General features: G+C 40.8%; 1 protein-coding gene across 1 annotated transcript in view; it reads right to left on the minus strand.

The window, feature by feature from the left end:
• The window catches only part of PNLIPRP3 (pancreatic lipase related protein 3), a 41,006-nt gene that overhangs the window by 15,515 nt on the left and 3,357 nt on the right, over positions 1-22,134 (minus strand). The window contains exons 2-6 of the mRNA XM_013975218.2: positions 13,073-13,233; positions 7,938-8,057; positions 7,153-7,284; positions 5,245-5,353; positions 9-128 (exon numbers count right to left, since the gene is read on the minus strand). Of these exons, the coding sequence (XP_013830672.2) occupies positions 9-128; positions 5,245-5,353; positions 7,153-7,284; positions 7,938-8,057; positions 13,073-13,233 (642 nt within the window). The remainder of the gene's footprint in view (positions 1-8; positions 129-5,244; positions 5,354-7,152; positions 7,285-7,937; positions 8,058-13,072; positions 13,234-22,134) is intronic.

The raw sequence follows: 22,134 nt of genomic DNA on the forward strand, positions 1-22,134 counted from the left end.
AAACTTACCAAGCTCAAAGAAGAGGCGAACTGCATTTGTATGGATAACATCAACAAAGTTGGCGTCTGAGGGATCCAGCCTGACTTCATTTGGAGTGTCATGGAAATACGGCCCTGCTGGGTCCAACCCTAGGAAAAAGCATAATGTGTATTAAACTAAGACATATAAAAGTACACTGACAGTGTGGCTATTTTGGAAGGATAGATGGTGAAGGCAAAGTATTCTTTCTTATATGATTTATGTAGGTCAAACACCACTCAGCCTGAAGGAGAGATACATAAACTGTAGGATGTGTTTATATTTATAAATGCAGGATCTGTATATACTGCAATGTCAGATTCCTACACACAAGCAAGGCTGTGTCTGGACAATACCAAACCAGCTAACAAAGTCAGAAAAGTCAGAGCAGCTTCTCTAGGGCCTGTACATGAAATACCATACAGACAACTAAGGTTATGGATTGCAGACCACCTTAAAGGCAACATTTATATGTAAAAGAAATAAATAAAAGCTAAGAACTCTTTAAAATGTTAAGATGAATCACAAAGCAACACAGTTAAAATAATAGAATCATAGTCCTCATTTAAGGCTCACTTAGTTCCATTCATTGTATTACAAACAAAAGCCTGAAGCCCAGGAAAGTGAAGGGACTTGACAAGGTCATCATATGTTAGATGCAAAACGGACAGTTACATATTAGATGCAAAATGGTGGTCAGACTTCAGTCCATTGTCTCCCATTCAAACATCTACTAAAACAAAGATTAAGATATTTAAGTTCTCTAAAATATTACAATCATTCACATAACTCCTCATTTACATATCTGACAATTATTTATCAAACACTTATTATGTGCCAGGAACAGGGTTTTGAGCCGGATCCAAGGAATAAGGTCTAGTCTGTTCCCTTGGAGGGGAAGGCACTGCAATTCAATGTGCTCAGTGCTGAGACAGGTGAGCGCAGGTGTTACGCAAGTACAGAGAAGAAACAGGCAACCCAGTCTTGGGAAACTGAGACGTGCTTCTGCTAGAGATGAGAAATGCAAGCAGGGATCTGAGGGAGTAAGAGAGTCAGCCAGGGTGAAGATAAGGTAGGCAGCATACTGGGAAGAGTACAGAGAGTATACGTGGCCATCAGGCCAGAGTTAACCACATTTGGGAAACTGCAGTTAGCTTTCAAGGGCCAGCGCCAGTGCATAGGGTTTAGAATTTTGTGCAAGATGAAGACACCATTGCAGGCAGGAGCCAGATGTAATCACCTGAGCTACGATGAGTTTGGACATGACCTGGTTGTTGATGGGCAGCTCTTACAAGTTTGCCAAAGGGGAGGTTTACAGTCAGATTTGTATTTTAGCAAAGTCTGTTTGCTGTGAAGTGTAGACTGGGTCTCAGAGCAGAGGGGACTCAGAGCTGAGCTGTATCTGACCCCTGGGAAAATGCAGCAGGAGTGAGCAATGAATGTGCCACAGCTGTGGGGTGTGTATTACCTCGGCATGATGGACTGTTATAGGATTCCATTTTTGTTTTTATTTTTCTGAGTCATATAATCATGGAGAAAGAAATGATAGAATGAGAGGAGGCAAGGAGAGGAGAGAAGAGGGGGCCTAGACAGAACCTTGAAGAACACCAATACGTAAGGAAAGGTGAAAGAAAAGGAACCTGACAAGAAGGCTGGAAAGAGACAAGAACAAAGACAACCAAGGAAAACCAATGCAAGAAGATGGGGAACCACAGGAACAACGAGAGGGTGTTCCAGCAGCAAGGAGGGGTTAGCGAGACAAATTCTGCAGGGGGGCCAAGGAAAGTAAAGATGGGAAAGGCCTGGAAGAGTCCCACTAAGAAGCCCTGGGTGGTCTTAGTGGTTTTGCTAGCAGGACTGGGGAAGAAACCAGACTGCAATGGGCTGAGGAGAGCACAGCCCTCAAGGACACATGGCCACTTTCTTTTAGAGGAGTTGGAATCTGAGTGAGGCAAGCTAGGGTATTGGTGAGAAGAGGCTGTGGTCTAAGCAGGAACCAGGACACGTCAGTTCTAATAGGGTTGGGGAAAAGAGCTTGACAAGATGGGAGGAAAGCAGACAAATGACAGTGAGGTCCCCAAAGCTGGCCAGGGACTCAGCACAGGCGAAAAGATAAAATTAGACAGAGGGGTCAATGAAGTAAACCAACAGGCATCTGTGCAAAATATCCAAGCTTAAAAGAAAGATGCACAGGTATTTGTCTCACAATTAATCTTCAACTCCAGGGAGAATTGTTTATGCTAATATACAATTGCTAATTAGATACAATCTTCTGATAATGTCGGGAGTTCAGTGGAGATGGATCCAAATATAGCAGGTACACCTCAATGATGTTGATGTGAGGACAAGGCAACCAGATACGTTTTTTTAAAAAAATACAGCTAGTATTTTCAAGAGGCAGGGAAGGGAGAACCTTGGATTTGTGGTTCTAAGAGATCTCAGGAGGAAGATCAACTGGAGGGAGAACTAGAAGGTTCAGCCTCTTAATTGACCTGAGTTGCGGAGGCCTGACCCTTAGTGCATGGATGAGAGCTGCAGCCTTTGGGAGCTGAGTTGGTTAGTATGTATGTATTTGGATGCACGAGTGTATCAGCATAGAGAATAACCTCTTCTCCGATAGGAAAGCACTGACGCCGTTTATACATAAAAGGAAACAAAACCTTGACTGAGTAACCCCCATGCTATAGCCATTTATGATAACTGCCTACCAGTTATAGAGAATTACCAGAGACACAGAAACTTCAGTTCAGTCGCTCAGTCGTGTCCGACTCTTTGCGACCCCATGAATCGCAGCACGCCAGGCCTCCCTGTTTATCAACATCTCCCGGAGTTCACTCAAACTCATGTCCATCAAGTCGGTGAAACTTATGCATGTCCTAAAATCTACCATATTTTGTTTTTAACTTGTTTATATTATAAAGCCAACTTTTTTTTTTTTTTTTGAGATCTCGGTTCTTTTGTTATCCAAGGAACATGATTATTCAAAGTCTAAGCACTTAGAAGGAATATAGATCGCAACATCCAAATTATGTAGATTCTTCAGATGTTTAGAGAGCCTTTACAAACTTATTATTTTCTATTTATTCAATAGGATAATTCACTTGGCAGGAAACACTGGAGTTAAAAATTATCTGAGTTGTGAAATAAGAATTCAGGAAAACAAAATTTCCATAAACTTATTGCAACCTAGTGTGAATTTCTGACACATTTCTGGCAATGTTCTTCCTTTTAATTTACAGCTGAAATGCCCTCCTAGGCTGTTGGGGCCCATGAGATTCCATGTGTACAAGTTGGGCCCATTTCTTCCATACTCTAGCAAAGAAGATTTTTGCTACACGATAACTTCAGAGCCGACTCATTGGGAAAGACCCTGATGCTGGGAAATATTATTATTATGAGGGCAGGAGGAGGAAAAGGGTGGCAGAAGATGAGATGGTTGGATGGCATCTCCGACTCAATGGACATGAGTCTGAGGAAACTCTGGGAGATGGTGAAGAACAGGGAAGCCTGGTGTGTTGCAGTCCATGGGGTCACAACCAGTCAGACACAACTTAGTGACCAAATAAAGAACAACAACTTCAGAGTAAATATACAAATTTTAATATTCTATGTAGAAATGGTGGTGGTGGGCTAGGGTTGGAGTTGGAATCAGAGATCTGGGGAAAAGAGGAAACTTTCAGCAGGAAAAGCCCATTATACCAAGAGACTGCAGAGGCAATATATTAATACTTTAAACCCAATTTAGAATTTGAAAAAAATGTTTTAAATTTAAATCTGAAATTAAAGCACATGTGTGTGTGTGTGTATGTGTACACCAGAGCTGCAATGTATTCTTTTGATGAACACAAAGTGTGTACCTACTATGTGCCAGGCCTGGGAAGTCTTTCTAAGTAGTTCAGAGTCTACTGAAATAACAGGCACGTGAATAATCACTTCGACTTTGTGATACAACAGTTGTATCTTCATATATAATAAAGGCATATTTCAAAGAGTGTGTGAAGCAGAAAATTAACTCTGTCTTGAGGAAGAAATATCTGAGAAAATTCTCAAAGGAGGACCAGCGGGTGTTTAGGGTGAGGGGGAACAGGACTTGCAAAGGCACAGAATCATGAAAATATGTGATGAAACATGAAACATTCATGCAACAAGTTCAGATGCTTTAGACCATGGAAAGTTTCAAGCAGTGGAGTGGCACAGCCTGTGTTTGGAAAGATAAGGACACTGGCAATAGCTGTGTAAGACTGGAGTGCCAGCTTGTTCTGAGTGGTGTCCAGCTCTTTGCAACCCCATGGACTGTAATCCACCAGGCTCCTCTGTCCATGGGATTCTCCCAGGAAGAATACTGGAGTGGGTTGCCATTTCCTACTCCAGAAGATTCTCCTGAACCAGGAATCGAACCCACATTGCGTATGTTTCATTGGAAGGCAGAACCAGGCAGGATACCAGCCATGAATGGCAAAAACCCAGGAGATGGAGAGGGCCTGAGCTGGGACAGTGACTGGGCCATGAAGAGGCGCAAAGCAGATGCAGGAGAAGACTGAAGGATGGAGGAGACGAGCAGCTTGATGACTGACTGTTGGTGGGGGATACAGAGAAGGGCGGCCCAGCGCATTACCAATAATGGAGCTGATATTTTGATTTCTAGTCAACGGACTCAAGTAATTTGGAAGTCAAGAGTACACGGAAGGGATGCAATTAAATCTCATTCCCAACACCTTGTTCATAGGACTTACTTTGCAACTTGTTTTCAGGCTTAACATTATACTCAGGGACAATATTCAACTTCAGGCTATGTGCTGCTGAAGCAGGTACACTCAGGGACAATAGCCAAAATTTTAGCAACTGGAATAGCATGGGCTTAAACAAAACAGTTCAGCAATCCAGCTACACTGGGTGAGCAGGACCAGTGTGGAGCTTCCGTCTCAAGTCTGTGTAGAAGCCATTATGCAATCGCAAAGCATGGAATGTGTCCTCATTCAGTCGTCCCCAACAGGCGGATGACCACAGGGCCCACTCCTCTGTCATCACAGATACTGCTATGGTGAACACTCTTGAAAACGGATTCCACACTCACCCTTTGGAAGCATTTCATGTTTTAGTTTAGGGAGGGTCACGTTTTCCCTTGTCTTCCATTTGCTTCTGTGACTTCCTTGTCTTGAGATATTTGATACTTTGTACACAAACAAATAGGAACAACTCCAAGGCCCATCTGCAGGGCAGGCTTACCAGTGATCCTTCCGAGGCCTGGCGTTCTTGACCCAGCTTCCCCAGCCAGATGAGCTCCCAAGCTGTGGCCAATCAAGTGTACTTTAGAAGCAGAATATCCAAATTTTTTCTGAGAGGATATTTTAAAAGGAAAACAGAACAAGCATTAAAAGCTGAAACTGGCTTAAAATGAAAAAGGAGCTGACGTGTTTCTCCCTCTCCCACCCAGGATGGGGAGACTGGTAAAATGACAAAGCAACCCCATGTCCACCTACATCCTTATCCAGCTAAGGGAGAGAGCATCAGCTGGGCTGGAGGAATGCCTTCTGTCAGAGCTTTCTCCCCGTGCTAAAAGGCCTTGCAGTTCTTGGGAACAGGAAGGAGACCAGCCCAGTGACTCTTTTGTGGCTTCCAAACCATGTTCATTCTTCCTGAGTCCCAAACCATCCTGCACACTCCCACACGGGCTAAAGGTAGCTTATGCCCAGGGGAGCAAAGAATTCACTGAACATTTAAATCAGCCAACACTTTCCCCTTCAGTTCAGCAAAATCTCCTCCTGCTCATTTCCTGAGCCTTTAGGAGCCCACAGTTCAGGCTCCAGGATCAGGGAAGAAATTCACGAAAGCTTAGTTAGACCTGGTTTTTCTCTGAGGAGGAGATAATCCGTTTCCATCCTCTGTGGACAAAGACACACTCAAAGTTCCTCCTTGTAGTCTAGCCTCCCCTGATGAGCAGGAAGAGAGAAGAGGGAGGGCAGCGGTGAGTATTTGGCTCCCTGACTCTTCTCCAGCCTGTGTCCTAACTGGGCTCAGTGTTGGGCCCGCTTTCCTGACTGACCCTCAAAGTGAGCTGCAGCGCCTGCCAGTCCCCTTCCCGTTGCCTTGTATTTTTCCACAGTCCTGTCCCCACACTCCGTCAGAGCAGAAACGCCGTCTCGCTCACCGTGTACCTCCAGTGCCTAGAATGGAGCCCGGCCCACAGCAAGTGTGGAGTGAACTATTTGTTGACTGTAAGGAGTGAAATCTTAAGAATCTGAAAGGGTCATAAATCTTTAGATTTTTTACTTCACTGCAGTGCATGATGGGAAACTACTTCCTATTATGGTGGAGCATTTGGAGATTTATAAATGTCTCAGAGTATAGCCCTCATAAATAGCAAAGCATATTTTATTCTCTTTGAAAATGTGTAGGTTCAGGAGTTGTACCTGGACTGGCCTAGGGACCTAATTCACTGCCATAGAACCCAGTTTCTGTGGGGGAAAAGCACTTCACATTCTGCACAGACAGCGCCCATAACGCAGAAACGCTTTCTTTATCGTTCAGGATAGGTTTACATTGTGCTGAAAAGGAACCGAGATGGTCCTCCAGGCTGACCAAGGCAGCGACCTGGAGGGGCGGTGGAGGGGCGGGGATAGATTTGGTGAGGAGCCGGTGAAGACACACTGCCACCAAGTGGCGAATTGTAGAACTACAGGCACTTCTTTCACCGAGAAGGAACCTGCTGCTGCTGCGGCTAAGTCGCTTCAGTCGTGTCCAACTCTGTGCGACCCCAGAGACGGCAGCCCACCAGGCTCCCCTGTCCCTGGGATTCTCCAGGCAAGAACACTGGAGTGGGTTGCCATTTCCTTCTCCAGTGCATGAAAGTGAAAAGTGAAGGTGAAGTCGCTCAGTCGTGTCCGACTCCTAGCGACCCCATGGACTGCAGCCTACCAGGCTCCTCCATCCATGGGATTTTCCAGGCAAGAGTACTGGAGTGGGGTGCCATTGTCTACTTTCCCTTTTTGGCTACCATACACCAACACTTATTATTTCACATGTTCGGTACTTGTGTAAACTAATAAAAAAAAGTACACAGAATTGCCCCCAAAGTCTTAGTGTTATGATACAAAGCTGGTTCAATGTAATTTTAAAGAAATCAACTGTTCTTACCACGAGAACATCAATAAAATAAGCCACCTCAGCACCAACAACGCGGAGATTGTTTACCGCGTGGATATATTGCAGTGAACCGTTAATCCAGTCTAAATTAATGCAGTTCACATCTTCTACTTTTAGCAGTACCTAAAAAGATTTATTGTAAGTATTAAAAAACTAAGAATTAAAGGAAACCAGAGTGCCCAAACAACTGATTCTATCACAAGAAATAACATCTGCAAGTATTGAGGACCTACCATGTGCTTGGCCCTGTCCTAACACTTGTCCATATATTAACTTACTTAATATTCACTTAAGATAAGCCAATCTAGGCAAAGACAGGTTAATTAACTTGCCCATGACCACAGAGCTAGTCAATAGAACCATAATATTCCAGACAGCCTGACTCTACCACACTATATGGCTTGTAAATAATTAATTGCTTACTACGTTAGCAGTCTATTAATCTTGAGTAGAAGAGAGGAAAATTAATTTCCTGGAGTGAACTTGGAAATGTTTTCCTTAAATTAAATGAGAAATTTATCATACCATTCAATCTTTTGTCAAAAAATGAGAATTTACTAAGAATAATTATAAAAATCTTCTATCATAATCTGTACAATTCATAATAAGTGAAAATAAATGGGAAATGAGTAATTCATCTGCGGTCTTGGAATATGGCCAATGTGAATAACTGAATGGAGAATTTCCTTGAATACATGTTAGTACCTTGCAAAGTACATTCACATTAAATATAAAACTTTAATACTAGTATAAAGAAGAGATTATTCACATCATACATTGCACATGACTTGTTGCCATTTGCCATCTGATTTCCATCCAGGTATGTTGATACGTGTGATCTTGTCTGTTGCAAAGTGTGAGGCTTGGATAGTTAAATAATTGACTGCACTGACTTCCTGTTTCAGGTGAAAAGAAATTAAGGTAAAATAATTGAAAATTATTTAACATTTAGTAGAATTATTATAAATTCACTCAATTTTCCTCTAAGTTTGACTTTAACAACCATCTTTAATACATTTTTATCAAAGAAATAGTTATGCTACATATTGCAGAAGTACCAAGGAATTATTAATGCATTACAGAATGCAACATACAAATTTAATCATAAGGAAAAGAAATCAAAATGTTTGGTTTTAAGGTAATGTTTGTAAGACAACGTTGGCTCAGTTTTAATTACAATGTCAGTAAGCCTTACTTTTGTACAGTATTTTTCAGTTGTCAATGTAACTCATGAGAACTACCTTACTCGAGGCTTAGATGCATATTCCAAAGGTGGCAAGATAGACTGTCCACCACACTTTATGAACGAGGAGTAGAGGTTAGATCCTTGTCACATGAAATACAACAGCGTATTTAAGATATTTTATGTGATGGTGTTAAATATTGTTTTGTATTTCTTGTACTTTGTTAGATGGTTTTTATAACAATATTCTTGAAGACTTTAGAATACCATTAATTTAAGTGATTTTGTTATCAGAGAAAAATTAGAAGCCAAAAGTATAAGCAATTAAGTAGAGAAAAAATAAAAGATCAAATCAGCAAATAGCAAGTTTGACAATGGTAATCTTAAACTGAAAAGCAGCAAATTTAGATACTCATGAAACTGAAATGAATGACTGATTACTAGCTACCTGTGTTTAACAGTATATACAATTAATCATACGACTTACTAAAGTTTCTCCAAGACTGTGAGGAAACAAATTAAGAGAATCCCAAGCTGGCTTACAAATGGCAGTAATTATGATACAGATAAAACTCGCATCTATCTAGATTATAGGTTGTCTGTGAAAAAGTGAAAGTGTTAGTCACTCAGTTGTTTACCACTATGCAACCCCATGGACTTCTGAAGCTCACCAGGCTCCTCTGTCCATGGGATCCTCCAGGCAAGAATATTGGAGTGGAGAGCCATTCCCTTCTTCAGGGGATCTTCCTGACCCAGGGATCAAACCCAGGTCTCTTGCATTGCAGGCAGATTTTTTACCCTCTGAGCCACCAGGGAAGCCCTGTATATACCCAGTAGAATAGCTCATTTGGCCCTCTCAATGCTGTGAGGTAGGTACGAACTTTATAGGTTAGGAAGGGGTGTAATTTGTACTTGTCCAAAAGTACTGCAGCTGATGAATCCTGGAGCAAGATTCAAACCCACACGGTCTCTCTCTAAAGCCGTGCACTTCACCACTGGGCTTTCAAGTTGTGATCTGATCATAGCGCTTTCTCCTGATGGGATGCATACCAGCTGAAGGATTTGTGATGTAGATAATAAAATCTATTGTATTGGGGCTTTTTAGGAAGCACTTCTCTGCTAAATAATCAAATCCAAGTGCAAAGATGTTTATCTATGTATTTAAAAGAACTCAATGCCCATTTCAACTCTGGCTGGAGCCCCTTAAATACATACTGTATTCCTATTTCTACACACACACACAAAAAAAAAAACTCTACTTAGGGAAGGTCATTTAGTAGAAAAAGTGCGTATAGTTTTCCACTGTCATGAGAATAGTTTGAAAAAGTGGAACCTCGAACAAGCCTCAGAATGGGGATCTGACAAGCATTATGGGATCCAAGCATTTTCTGTTGTCACAAAAGCCATTAGGGATTTATTAATGTAGGAAAAGGCAACAGAACAACTTTGTTCACTGTGCATTCAATCTAGCACACCGCTCTAAAATAACACACTAACTTAGAAAATGGGAAACTCCCAAACAGCATCATGGAATCAGAAGAAGACAACTTGGATGCCGCAAGGACAGAAACTAAAAAGGATGTCAGGACAGAACAGGTTATCTAGAGATGAGAGTAGAGTATTGATGTTTCGCTGGGTGCTGGGGTGTTTTCTCTTATCATTCTTATCTGTGAGCAGTCATGGAGCCTAACCGACATGGAATCGACCCATCCTATAAGTGAGGCAAAAATAGTCACCAGTTAGGCATGTTTCAGCCTTGACAAAAGCTGCAGGCACAGGAACCACTGTAATTACGCAACTATGCATCACAACTGCCAATGGCAATGAGTCACTTAAGGTTAAGAAGTCACGGATACTATGCTTTCATAATTTAAAAAATAAAAAAGAAAGAAAGAAAGAAAAAGAAGCCACAGATTCATGGGAAAAAAGAAGTTGGTTTTATTCTTCCAGGAAAGTAGCTGAGACCTACGCCTCAGAAGACCATTTACATCAACAAATTGATCCTTGACAATTCACCAATTGCTTAAGCCTTGAGTACTAATTCCTTATTTGGTAACTCCCCAATTGCTAAGCCTCAATTGCTAAGCTACTGCCTGATTTCCTTCTTCCTCATAAACAAAGGTAATCAAATTTAAACGGTATAGCACATGGGTCAAACCCGTGATGATCCTTGCTTTTAGTTCCCACCGTGACTCAGTCTCCAACCTGGCTGTTATTAAAAGCCACATTAACAGCAAACCCTCAGGGGTCTGTTGCAACATTCGGGTACAGATCTGTGTTGTCACACATGATTCTTTCCAAATGCGAGGGAGTGGGAAAGATGTGGGAAGCACTGTTTTTATGGCCCCTTTCTTGGGAAAGTATTCGGTGTTCTGATGTTCCCTTCACTGCCCTTTGGGCTCAGCCTTGCCTGAAGACTGGTCTTCGTCACTGTCTGTCTTACTGCCTGTGCTCTACAAAGTTCTAGTGCGTGTCTCTGTCCAGAAGCATAAAGGATCAGCAAGTCCTATGAGGGCTGAGGGTCAACATCAGGGGACACAGTCAGTCCTGAGCAGAGAAATTCACCCTGAATGTCCTAAATGGATAGAGGTGCCCCAAAACATTTGTATTACGTTTTTAAAATATGTGGTAACATACACATAACAAAATCACTGTTTCATCCATCATTAAGAGTAAAATTCACTTGCACTATCATTCACATTGCTGTGCAAGCAACACCACCTTTACAGAACTTTTTCATCATCTCAGACTAAAACTCTGTACTCATTAAACAATAACTCCCATCACCCTCTCCTCCGACCCCAGTAACTATTGATATTATTCTACTCTCCATCTCTATGAATTTGACTATTCTTGGTATGTTATATAACTGGAATCACATAATATTTGTCCTTTTGTGTCTGGCATATTCAGTTTAGCAAAACGTTTGCAAGATATTGTATGATCTATTAGAATTTCATTTCCTTTCTATAGCTGGGTAATGCTTTTTGCTTTTTGACAGTTATATAAATCAAACTTTTGAAGACATTTTCTTTATAAGTTTCTCTGTACTCAAAGTAAGGTCTTCTCTTTTCTTCTTTGTTCTCCCTAGAGCCGTAATCTATACAGCAGATGGTATATTTCAGTAAAGAGCTATGTGTACATATGTATGTGTGAGTCTGGTAAGTAGATAGCTATGCTTGCAGGGTGTGAAGGCCTACAAGGAGGCTGTCTTGGCCGGTGAGACCTGCCCTGCATGTGACGGGTCTGGTGGAAAGCAAGCCTCAAGGTTATAGATGCAGGTAAAGACTGGAGATGATTTTTGCTCCTTCCCCGGCCCCTTTCCTACCTGCCCGTCATATAGATGCTCCACCTGGGTCTCGTATCATACTTTGTTCTCTCCCCTGAGATCTCATGCATGCTGAGTTTCAACATTCACCTCTGGGTAAAAGATTTTGAATGTATTTCTGTAGCTCCAGACCGCCTGCCAAGTTGTACAGCTAACATCTCCAATAGTCTATACCAACTTCACTTGTCAAAAATTGAACTTTTTGTTTTGCCCTAAATTTTTCAGACAAGAGGGTCATTTTTCTTCCTATCATGCATATGTGAAATCTCAGGACAGCTGACGATGTTTAGCATGTCATTTTTCTGTTAACGTACTCACTCTCATTACTCTGGCTCAGGTTAGTTCTGTGTCTGATCCAAATTGCACTATAGCTTTTATTCAGTGCCGTCAAATAGAACTCTCGGTGATGATGGAAATGTCCTATATTTGTGCCATCCAACACAGTAGCCACTGGTCATGTGTGGCTCTTGAGCACTTGAAATGTGGTTGGCGCAGCTGAAGAACTGAATTTTTAACTTTATTTCAGGAGCCGCTGTGGCTAGTGACTAGACAGCACAGAACTAAACGCTCTGGCAATGCCTCCCGCTCCCCACCCCCAATCCCTGCTCTCCCAGCTCCAGGCCAGAAAGTACACTGCAGCTGGAATAAACGTCCTAAAGCCTCCTAAAAACTCACAATGGGAACTCATGGCTCCCAGGGTAATAGCCCATCTCCCCAGGCAGGAATTATACAAATTGTTTCTAAAACTGTTTCTAACTCACTCTGCATTTGAAGACTTCCCCTCTGCCTCGTCTAATCCAACAGTGGGTGTCATTTATCAAACACCCCCTATTCTCCTCTGTATGTGTGTGTTCACACCATTTGCCTGTCTTTGCTTTTGAAAACCCTGCCCTTCCTTCAGGACACACCTCAAACCCTCCTCAAAGTCTTTCCTGGCTCCCTTCCCCACTCCAAAGGGGAAGGTAATCCCTTCCTCTCTCTGTTCCCAAAGTCTTTCATGTGTTATCTTACATCACAGACCAAAATCGTGCTGCAATAAAGTTATTTGGTTACATATCTCATTTCTACTAGTATAATAAACTTAAGACACTGTCTTGTTTATTCAATTTAGTACATGATAGGTATTGCTGCTTCTTCAGTCTTACAATGTGGAAGGCTCTCAATTAATACTTTGAACAAAATATCAAATTTACCCCATATGAAACATGTAATCAGAGCAATCTTTGTTTTTAAATACCAGGGCAAATAATGAGAGAAATATCTGGCTCACAACACTAAAAAGAAATGTTTTCCTTTAACTCAAGAGTTTCTATCAGAATAGGTTATCTATGGCTTCTGTACTTGCAGAGACATCTTCTATTTTAGAATAATATGTGTGTGAAGGCAGCGAGTTAACTTACCTGATGGACTTTGGGATTCTGTCTAGTGTAGAGCAGAAAGCGAGTGTTTATCTTTTCTGGAGACCATGGTAACCCTGCAAACTGTCTTGAGAAGGTCCCAGTCCATGGCAGACCATCTTTAAAGCATCCCACCCTTTCATAGCAAACTTCTTCCCCTGCAGCTAAAAGATAGAGTGTTAGTATTACAGGAACCAGGCCCAGAGAACGGCTGTGTTTCACACTAAGAGGGTTTATTGAAATTAATCTTTAAACAAGTGTGACTCAAGGAGAGTCTTTTCAAAAAAATGCTCTCCGTTCCCCTTCCTCTCCTACCCCTTCTCCATATCACAGCCATAACCATGTGGACTTCAGTACCGCAGATCAGAGTGCAGATTTGGCATTTTACATCCCTGACTTTGGATAATTATTTTACCTTTTTTTGAGTCTCAGTTTCCTTCTTTGTAAAAGGGAGATAATTCCACTTACCTTACAGCCTGGTTATGAAGACTAAATGAACTATTGCATAGGATAGTCCTCATTAAAAGGGGCCAGAGGCACAAGATTGGATATTGCGTCTTCCCTGAGGGTCTTCTTTTTCTTATAAGACTTATAACTCCTGATGAAAGGTATCTTTGTGTCTCCAGAGCCTAGTACCATGCCTGGCACACAGCAGGAGTCTGAAAAATGTTTCAGAGTATATGCCTACGTGCTAAGTTGCTTCAGTTGTGTCTGACTGTTTGAGACCATATAGACTGTAGTTAGTCAGGCTCCTCTGACCATGGGATTCTCCAGGCAAGAATACTGGAGTGGGATGCCATGCCCTCCTCCAGGGGATCTTCCCCACCCAGGAATCAAACCTGTGGCTCTTATCTGCATTGGCAGGTGGATTACTTACCACTAGCACCACTTAGGAATCCCTGTAGAGAGTATAAGTGAGAGCAAAGTTTCATTCAGTTTTAACTGTTTCTTCTTTCTGGAGCTCACTTTACTCATCTTTAAAATGAGAGGTTTGGGGGAAACTAGGTCTTGATCATTTCTTTCATTCATTGACTCTAATTCATTTTTCACTATGACCTTATACTTTCATTTATAGATGAACACAAAAACTAAAAGCTGGTTCTTTGAAAAGATAGAATTGACCAGCCTTCAGCTAGACTCACCAAGAAAGAAAGCGAGGACTCAAAAACATAAATCAGAACTGAAAGAGAACCCAGTACTGACACTGTTGAAATACAGAGGATCATAAGAAACTACTATGAACAATTATATGCTAACAAATTGGACAACCTAGAAGAAATGGATACATTTCTAGGAACACACAACCTACAAAGACTGAATCATGATAAAGTAGAATATCTGAACAGATCAGTTACTAAGGAGATTGAATCAGTGGTCAAAAAGTTCCCAGGAAACAAAAGGACAAGAGGACTCCACTGGTGAATTCTGTCACACATTCCAAGAAGAAGTAACACCAGTCCTTCTCAAACTCATCCAAAAAATAGCAGAGAAGAGAACTCTTCCAATCCATTTTACAAGGCCAGTAATACCCTGAATACCAAAATCAGACAAGAATGCCACAAGAAAAGAAACTTAGGGGCTATTATTTCTGATTGACATCAATGCAAAAATTCTCAACAAAATTTTAGCAAACAGAATTCAATACTACATGAAAAAGATCATACATGTCCTGCGTCTCTTACATCTCCTGCTTTGGCAGGTGGGTTCTTTACCACTGGTGTCACCTGGAAAGCCCATACCTCAACACAATAAAGGCCATATATGGCAGGCCCACAGCTTAATCATCAGGGAAATACAAATCAAAACCTCAATGAAATATCACTTCAGACTGTTAGAATGGCTGTTATAAAAAAAAAAATAACCAGTGTTGGCATCATGTGGAGAAAAGGCAACCTTCACGCACTGTTGGTGGGAATATAAATGAGTATAGCCATTATACTACATATATACATTCACCAGGTTTCCCTGGTGGCTCAGCGGTAAAGAATCTGCCTGCAATTCAGGAGACACAGGTTTGATCCCTGGGTTGGGAAGATCCCCTGGAGAAGGAAATGGTAACCCACTCCAATATTCTTGCCTGGGAAATCTCATGGACAGAGGAGTCTGGTGGGCTACAGTCCGTAGAGTCACAAGAGTCAGACACAACAAAGCAACTAAATCACCACCACAGCCATTATGGAAAGTAGTATGGAGACTCCTCAAATAAATAAATAAATAAAACTACCATATGATCCAGCAGGTCCACTTCTTGCTATTTATCTGAAGAAAATAAGAACACGAATCTCAGAAGACACGTGCACACCCATGGTCATTTTAGTATTATTTATAACAGCAACAGGAGAGAAGCCATCTAAGTTTCCATCAGCTGATGAACAGAAATTGTAGAATATACATTTATACATTTGAACATTACTCAGCCATTAAAAAACGAAATCTTGGAATTTGCAACAACATGAATGGACCTCGAGGGTATTGTGCTAAATGAAACAAATCAGATAATGATGATATATCAAGCTCATAGATACAGAGAACAGACTGGGGGTTGCCAGAGGCAGGGGGGCTGTGGGCCTGGAATAAACGGGTCAACTGTTTTTTTTGTTTCATATAAATAAATGCTTTAAAAACTTTATTTCATACTGTTTAACTTATTCAATTATTATCTTAATTTATAATTATGATTTATTCAATTACTGTTATTCAATTCACAAAATTGATAATTTATTCAGTTTATGATTATTTATTAATATTGGTTAGAGCTATCTGACAACTTGAATTTGAGGATTTTCTTTTATCCCTTACCATCAGAGGTTAAAGCGTCTGCCTCCAATGCAGGAGACCCAGGTTCGATCCCTGGGTCGGGAAGATCCTCTGGAGAAGGAAATGGCAATCCACTCCAGTATTCTTGCCTGGAGAATCCCATGGACAGAGAAGCCTAGTAGGTTACAGTCCACGGGGTCGCAAAGAGTCGGATACGACTGAGCGACTTCACCTAAAATATACTAAATAAATCTCGATTTTCAAGTCCACTATTTTTTAACTTGATAGTTTTAGGAAATGATGTTTTGCTTCATTCCCGAAGAATAAGATTCCATAGTAAATATAGATGAGATATATTTATTAATTAATATATTTTATTATATATTATTATATTGTGCTTATTGTATGTTTATTAATTTATTTATATTTATATTTAATATATAACATTTATATATTAAATATAAATATAGATGAGAGGAAATTAAAACATATTTTTATTTGAAGAAGTGTGTGTACACTAAAAATATGTGCTGATCTTTCACCTGCCCACGCATACACCCAACCCTCTCCCCAGAGGCAACAACTTAAACATGTCTACAGTTCTTATGGTTACCTCCATGTCTCTAAATAATGTGCTTACACTACTGGGTTTTGATTTATCAACATCAATCACACATGATCTAAATGAGGATTTAATTAATCTACCTATTTCCTGGATGATCCAGGGCAAGAAGCAGAAACCACTCTAGTTACTTTAACTGTAAGAGTTAACACAACACGTTGTTACTAATCAGGTTTCGGAGGCCTGAAGAGGGAAGGAGGAGCTACAGGGAGTGACTCCTAGCAGAAGGGCTGGTAAGAGAAACAGAAGAGGTGGCGGGGTTGGCACTAGTATGCAGGCCTCGGAGGCGGGGGTGCTAGCTGCCTGAGGCTGGCGTCTTTGAGCAGGCAGCCTGTATCTGGCTCTGGGAGTATTAGGAAAATGTAAACTACTGCCCTGCTCCTGGATGGTTGCTTGTGCAGACTGAATGTCCGAGAGCCGTGACCAACTCTTTGTGACCCATGAACTGTACAGTCCATGGGATTCTCCAGGCCAAAATACTGGAGTGGGTAGCCCTTTGCCTTCTCCAGGGGATCTCCCCAACCCTGGGATCGAACCCAGGTCTCCTGCATTGCAGGTGGATTCTTTACCATCTGAGCCACAAGGAAAGTCTTCAAACGACTGCTACTCATGGATGGTTGTTTGTGTGGAGTGAAAAGCTGATGCTGGGCAGACAGACCAGAACGAGACGCAAACAGGAAGGAGCCCCCTGTCTCCTGGAGACTTAGAGTCACCCTAGAGTCCCTATTTCGGACTCTTTTGTTGACCATGATGGCTACTCCATTTCTTCTAAGGGATTCCTGCCCACAGTAGTAGATATAATGGTCATCTGAGTTAAATTCACCCATTCCAGTCCATTTTAGTTCGTTGATTCCTAGAATGTCGACATTCACTCTTGCCATTTCCTGTTTGACCACTTCCAATTTGCCTTGATTCATGGAGCTGACATTCCAGGTTCCTATGCAATACTGCTCTTCACAGCATCGGACCTTGCTTCTATCACTAGTCACATCCACAACTGTGTATTGTTTTTGCTTTGGCTCCATCCCTTCATTCTTTCTGGAGTTATTTCTCCACTGATCTCCAGTAGCATATTGGGCACCTACCGACCCAGGGAGTTCCCCTTTCAGTAGTATGTGAACCGTGAACTTCCAGATGTTCAAGCTGGTTTTAGAAAAGGCAGAGGAACCAGAGATCAAATTGCCAACATCTGCTGGATCATGAAAAAAGCAAGAGAGTTCCAGAAAAACATCTACTCCTGCTCTGTTGACTGCGCCAAAGCCTTTGACTGTGTGGATCACAATAAACTGTGGAAAATTCTGAGAGAGATGGGAATACCAGACCACCTGACCTGTCTCTTGAGAAACCTATATGAGGTCAGGAAGCAACAGTTAGAACTGGACATGGAACAACAGACTGGTTCCAAATAGGAAAAGGAGTACGTCAAGGCTGTATATTGTCACCCTTATCTAACTTATATGCAGAGTACATCATGAGAAACACTAGGCTAGAAGAAGCACAAGCTGGAATCAAGATTGCCGGGAGAAATATCAATAACCTCAGATATGCAGATGACACCACCCTTATGGCAGAAAGTGAACAGGAACTAAAAAGCCTCTTGATGAAAGTGAAAGAGGAGAGTGAAAAAGTTGGCTTAAAGCTCAACATTCGCAAAACGAAGATCATGGCATCTGGTCCCATCGCTTCATGGCAGATAGATGGAGGAACAGTGGAAACAGTGTCAAACTTTGTTTTTCTGGGCTCCAAAATCACTGGAGATGGTGACTGCAGCCATGAAATTAAAAGATGCTTACTCCTTGGAAGGAAATTATGACCAACCTAGATAGCATATTGAAAAGCAGAGATAATACTTTGCCAACAAAGGTCCATCTAGTCAAGGCTATGGTTTTTCCAGTAGTCATGTATGGATGTGAGAGTTGGACTGTGAAGAAAGCTGAGTGCCGAAGAATCAATGCTTTTGAACTGTGATGTTGGAGAAGACTCTTGAGAGTCCCTTGGACTTCAAGGAGATCCAACAAGTCCATTCTAAAGGAGATTAGTCCTGGGTGTTCATTGGACGGACTGATGCTGAAACTGAAACTCCAATACTTTGGCCACCTCATGTGAAGAGTTGACTGGTTGGAAAAGACCCTGATGCTGGGACGGATTGGGGGCAGGAGGAGAAGAGGACGACAGAGGATGAGATGGCTGGATGGCATCACCGACTCAATGGACATGAGTTTGAGTGAACTCCGGGGGTTGGTGATGGACAGGGAGGCCTGGAGTGCTGTGATTCATGGGGTCGCGGAGAGTCGGACACGACTGAGCTACTGAACTGAACTGAACTGAGAGTCCCTGTTGACAGTGCCTCTCTGGAAGGGACTCAAGCAGTGAACTGTGTTTGCCATTTCTCAGTGTTGGCAAAGCAAGGGTGACTTGCAGCTGAGGAACAACAGCTCAGTAGCCTGCTCTCCACTTTGTCTCCACTCCTCCTCCAGTATAGTCACTAACACTGTTTTCAGCCCATTTCTTAACTTCCACGGTAAGCTTAGATAGCCATCTTCTAGGTCTTGATGCAGACCTCATATTCCTTATAACTTGACTCCATACCTTTGCAAGACAAAGTTTGAAGAGATACTGCCTCTGCATCGCTGCCTCTCTTCCATCTCTGATATCTGTCCACTGCAATTTTACATTCATTACTGTCAAGACTGATAATATTCAGTCCTTGTTATATGATGATAATTAAATCACCCCTGCCTTATCTGTACAGTGACTCTAAAAAATTGAAAATCAATAAACCAAATTTATATTACTATGACTAGATAAATATTTCTTCCCTTCAGAGCTAGCTGGCATGCTATTTCCTTCTCTGCACTTCCACTCTTCACATACTCATTCCCTTCAAAGGAGAATATTCAAATGAACTCTTACTTCTCACAATACACGAATTACTCCAGGTCAGTGTCACTTCATCTGGCTCCACATTCAGATTATGCCTTTTGTGTGCCATTTCTGTTTTCCAGGATTCTCTGGCTGACTTTATTTCCTCTTGTCGGAAGTGTGAACATGTGCCTTCTTCAATATATCCCTAGAACAGTGCTGTGTCTCAATCAATATTTCTCCTGCCTGGAATCCATTCTGTTTTTCCTCTTAAAGCACGTATACATTCCCTTCCAATTTGAACCAATGATTTCATATTGGATAATAGCTTTCTAATACAACCATCTATTCCTAGAAAGTCCAGCTGCCTTAGTTTTTGCATTTCATGCCCCACGCCCCCACACGTGTCTACCACTGCAACACTCTAAGTTCTCAACTACGTTATTCAGTAAAGGAAAGAGAGTTTGGGTTTAAAAATGAAGATTGTAAATATTCCTTGTTTTCTATGTTTGTAACTTACCAGGGGTACTGGTCATCAAGCCCTTTTCCCATAGGGCAGCAGAAAGTGCATAAAAGTTGAAGAAATTAGATGTGGTTAAGAAATTATATGTGATTTAACTGGCAACCACTCCAGTATTCTCGCCTGGAGAATTTCATGGACAGAGGAGCCTGGCGGGCTACAGTCCATGGGGTCGCAAAGAGTCAGATATGACAGCGACTAACACACAATAACTTATCAACATCATAAGCTATTAAAACTATTTAGGAGAAAAATGGAAAGACTAATAGCTATTGAAAATATACATTTGGTATAAAATTAATAACTTGAAATTGGGCCAGTGATTTAAATAGCCTAAATAACAAAGGATATAGTTCTAAAATTATAGAATTATCTAGCCATTTAAATATTTACAAAGAATTTGAAATGAAACTTTTTAAAGAAAGTGAGAATGATATAATGTTGGTGGGAAAAGACAGATAAGTGAACTACTTGGAATATAGTTTCATTTAAAATGTATGAGGGAAAAGATAAAATTCAACGGAACTCCACCAAAATATTAACAATGGTGTTAGCATGGTTTTTGTTTTGTCCCAACATATTATTCATTTATGATCTCAAATTTTCAATAATGAATACAAATTACCTTTGTAATAAGAAAAAAGTCACAAAAGTAAAAAGAAGAGTACTTTTCCACCAAATTATGTCCACATTGGTTTCTCTGTCTTATATTAATAATAATTAAAACAGCAAAAACAGATTAATCCCTCTGTGCCATGTGTGATGAAAGGAAGACTTAGAAAAGGTGATCACCTTATTCAATGTTTCATGAGCAAAAATGAACCATAATGCAGGTCAATCTATCACTAAACAGAACTGGGAGGTATGTCGCCAATTAGCTTTTTCTAGGTCACACTGTGGTAACAAATGATTTCCAAATCTCACTGGCTTATAAAAATTAAGTTCATTTCTTGTTCATGTTGTATTCTGGCTGCAATGGTTTTAGGTTGGATGTGGCTCTGAGCTATCAGTCTCCTTTTTTACAGCATCCAAGCTTAAGGAACAGACCCTGTTCGGCACTCTTGGGGCGAGGAAATGGATGTAACAGCCGAACCAGGCAGATTTTCAGCAGGTCTTCAGATTTGGCACTATTCTCTGCTGTTCGATGTCCTGTGGACAAAGGTGGCTCTGGGGAACACTTCGGGGCGGGGGAGGAATAAATAAGGGGGAACTAAAATCTACCGCAGAAGGGTGTGCACATTTAAATTGCCATATGCACCAACTTTTGCCATTTTAGTTTGCATTTCTTTAACTACCTATACACTTGAACATCTTTTTTGTGTATTTCTGGCATTTGCAGATTGTCTAACAGGTGAGATTTTCATGTTCTATGCACATTTTTCTAAAAGGTTATTTTTCCTTATTTATGTTTAAAAACTCTTTGAACAGTTAAAAATATTTACACCCTTTCTCAGATATTTAGCAAAGACATTCTAGTTGTTATATATTTTTGTTTAATAGATTTTACTTTTTGTCATATAGAAGTTTGCATTTTATTCAACCACATAATCAATCTTTTCCTTTATGGCTTTGGAGTTTTTTCTTGTTTAGAAAAACCATCCTCACTCTAAGATCATTAATGATTTCACTGTTTTCACAATTTTTTTGTTTCACTCTTTTACTTTTAAATGTTCATTTATCTGAGATTTACTTTGATATAAAATATAGAGTTTCAGTTCTCTTAGCATAAATTTATACAAATGTAGTCATTTAAATGTCTTTCACATCATGGTTATTTCCCTTTGTTTATTTAAAACTGCCATGCTTCCTATGACATGGCTTCCTATTTTTTTCTCACTTTTATGAAGCAACCACCACATAAATTTATCAATTATATTGTTTTCTTCCTGTTTTTCTAATGCATTAACCTCTATTTTTATTAAATTTTTATTTCAAAGTTAATTGTTCTTTTATAGTTTCTTCTATTCTCGAGTCATATTTTGCTATATTTTTCAATTGAAATGTTTTCTTTCCTCTTTGACCTAAAAGTTCTTTTAAGGAGCACCTGAAATATAGCACATTATATGAAACTAGTTTTAACTGGTTAAGAAATCATAAATTGACATGCATGCTCAGTTGCTAAGTCATGTCTAACTCTTTGCAACCCCACGGACTGTAGTCCACCAGGCTCTTCTGTCCACGGGATTTCTGAGGTAAGAATACTGGAGGGTTGCCATTTCCTCCTCCAGGGGATCTTCCCCACCCAAGGGATGGAACTCCCGTCTCCTTTGTCTCCTGCATTATAGGCAGATTCTTTACCTGCTG

This window comes from Capra hircus, chromosome 26 (assembly GCF_001704415.2).
Source record: "Capra hircus breed San Clemente chromosome 26, ASM170441v1, whole genome shotgun sequence".
Classification (NCBI taxonomy): Eukaryota; Metazoa; Chordata; class Mammalia; order Artiodactyla; family Bovidae; genus Capra; species Capra hircus.